Raw genomic sequence first — 2,448 nt, forward strand, 5'->3', positions numbered from 1 at the left:
AAATAACTTCAAATATAGAAGCTTGTCTTCACATTCTCCCCCTTTTTGATGATGACAGATGCATACTTGATGTTTGTGAGTTTTCTGTAATACTCCCCCTAGGATAAATATCTCCCCCTTAATCCATGACTTGTGTTCATTTGAAAATTCATGATGTACCTGGATATCAAGGAGACAAGGAAAACACACATACATATATACATCCTTCTCCCCCTTTTGACATTATCGAAAAGAAGGGAAAGATGGGTAAAAGTAAAAGACAATCCAAGAATAAATGTATATAAACATAATCATCCAAATAACATAAGTAATTCAAACATAGAAAATTTTAAGCATAAATGTCTAGACAAGCATAAATGCAACATTAACTTTAGAAGATTCAATTTGAAAGACAAAAGTCATATTTAAACATGCCTCACATAATTTATCTTTTAACAAATTTAATCTTTGGCAAACCAATAACTATATTACGTTTCACTAATTTAAATAATTCATATGAATATGGGCTGCCCTTTTATGCCAAAGTCATGTGTCATTGTTGTTTATCATGAGACATTTTACTTTCAAAGGTGGATCGTCTAAGGAAATCATGAAAATGTTATTAATTCTTTTACCTTTGAGTTTTACCTCATGATTGGCTTCATCTTTAATCAAGCATTCATCCTTGGTGAACTTGATTTTGAAGCCTCTGTCACAAAGTTGGCTTATACTTAGAAGATTGTACTTTTAATCCTTTAATATTAAGAACATCTTCAATGGATGTGAAAGGTGGTGCTCCAACTTTGCATATGCCAAGAATTTTTCCTTTGTTGTTGTCTCCATAAGTGACATAATCATTGGCTTTAAACACTAGATTTGAAAATTAGTTTATTCAAAAAAGATTTGAAAATTTGTGTATATCTCCCGTCATATGCTTGGACCAACCACTATCAAGATTCAAGATACCATAGATTTTTAGTGGTCTTCAAGCAATCCTACAAAACAAATTTAGTTTTGCTAGGTACCCAAATTGCTTTGGGTCCTTCATAATTAGTTCCTTTCTTTACCCACACATAATGCCCACTTGGTACACTAAACTTTCATACATAGCAAGCATTAGGTGTATGACCACTTATACCACAATAAAAACAAGCAGGAACAAAATTACTTCTATATCTAGGAACATAAGATTTCTTTTTAGGAAATATCTTCTTAGAATTATGATTAACTTTTTGTGCTTTATTCACTTTCTCTTTGGTGGATTGGTCAATTTCCTTAACAAAGATTGTTTTATTTGTACTTGGTTTGTCAAATTTAGAATAACCAAGTCCACTTTTATCATTAGAATGTCTTTGTTGACTAAGGATATTGTCCAATCCAACTTGTCCTTTTTCATACCTTTCAAGAACTCTTTTCAATTGGACAATTTGGAAGGAAAGTGAATCACACTCTTTGCATGTAAATTTCTGTTTTTCTTTTTCAAGAAAACTTTGTTTTTCAATTTCAAAATTCATTTCCATGGTGTCAATCTTTTCTTCAAGAGATTGAATTTGCTTTTTTTGTGTTGACACCGTTTTATATAGAATTTTACATTCATTGAGTAATTCATTAATAGCACCTTGAAAATCATTATCATAAGAAGAAGATTTACTACTAACCTCTTCACATTCATCATCGGAATGATGTGATGCCATTAATGCAAGTTTTGCATATTCTTCGGTCTCCGAGTCGAATGATGAACTTACTTCATTATCATCCCATGCAATATAGACTCTTTTGGGCTTTGACTCCTTTCTTCTTTTGGAACTACTTTTCTTTGCACGTTTTGGACAATCCGTCTTTATGTGTCCTTGTTTCCCACATTCATAACAAGTGATATTTTGTGTGGAAGTGGATTCGCCATTACATTTCTTTTCTTGATCAAATTTCTTTGTTTTGTCTCTTTTCAATAATTCCTTAAGTTTCTTGACAATTATTTCTACATCATCATCTTCTCCATTTTCCGATTGAGACTCTTCATCATTACTATCATAATCTCTTGCTTTTGATTTTAAGGCGAGACTTTTGTATTTCTTCTCTTGCACTTCATGCTTTTCTAATCTTCCAAGTTCAATTTCATGTTCTTGTAGTTTACCAAATAATGTTGCTGAAGTCATTTTGGAGAGGCTTTTCTTTTCTGATATTGCTGTTACCTTTGGTTGTCATACTCTTGTCAATGATCTCAGAACTTTGAGATTTAATTCATCATTAGAGAATGTTTTTCCAAGTGCTTTTAAATGATTTGTCAAATGCACAAATCTTTTTTGCAAGTTGAGGATTGATTCTCCGGGCTGCATTGTGAATAATTCATATTCTTGACTCAAGGTGTTCAATCTAGATCTTTTAACTTCAGCAGTTCCTTCATGAGTTTCCAACAATGTATCCCATATTTCCTTTGCCGTTTCACATGTTGAAATACGGAAAAATTCA

General features: G+C 32.0%; 1 protein-coding gene across 1 annotated transcript; it reads right to left on the reverse strand.

The window, feature by feature from the left end:
* Window positions 1–691: 691 nt before the first annotated feature.
* On the reverse strand, window positions 692–2,135 carry LOC123886077. The gene is made up of 3 exons (XM_045935417.1): window positions 1,598–2,135; window positions 1,148–1,453; window positions 692–849 (listed from the first exon to the last, which is right to left on the reverse strand). Exons 1-3 carry the CDS (start codon window positions 2,133–2,135, stop codon window positions 692–694), a joined length of 1,002 nt encoding a protein of 333 aa, XP_045791373.1.
* Window positions 2,136–2,448: the final 313 nt, after the last annotated feature.

The sequence above is a fragment of the Trifolium pratense genome, linkage group LG5 (assembly GCF_020283565.1).
Source record: "Trifolium pratense cultivar HEN17-A07 linkage group LG5, ARS_RC_1.1, whole genome shotgun sequence".
In the NCBI taxonomy this organism is placed as follows: domain Eukaryota; kingdom Viridiplantae; phylum Streptophyta; class Magnoliopsida; order Fabales; family Fabaceae; genus Trifolium; species Trifolium pratense.

Excerpts from the sequence above, each read along its gene's own strand:
- LOC123886077 (XM_045935417.1), bottom strand. The coding sequence starts at position 2,135 with ATGACTTCAGCAACATTATTTGGTAAACTACAAGAACATGAAATTGAA. Across the intron at positions 1,454-1,597 it reads TTATGATAATGATTTTCAAG|AAAAACAGAAATTTACATGC; the intron begins GTGCTATTAATG and ends TTCTTGAAAAAG. Across the intron at positions 850-1,147 it reads TTATGTTCCTAGATATAGAA|TGTTTAAAGCCAATGATTAT; the intron begins GTAATTTTGTTC and ends TTTCAAATCTAG.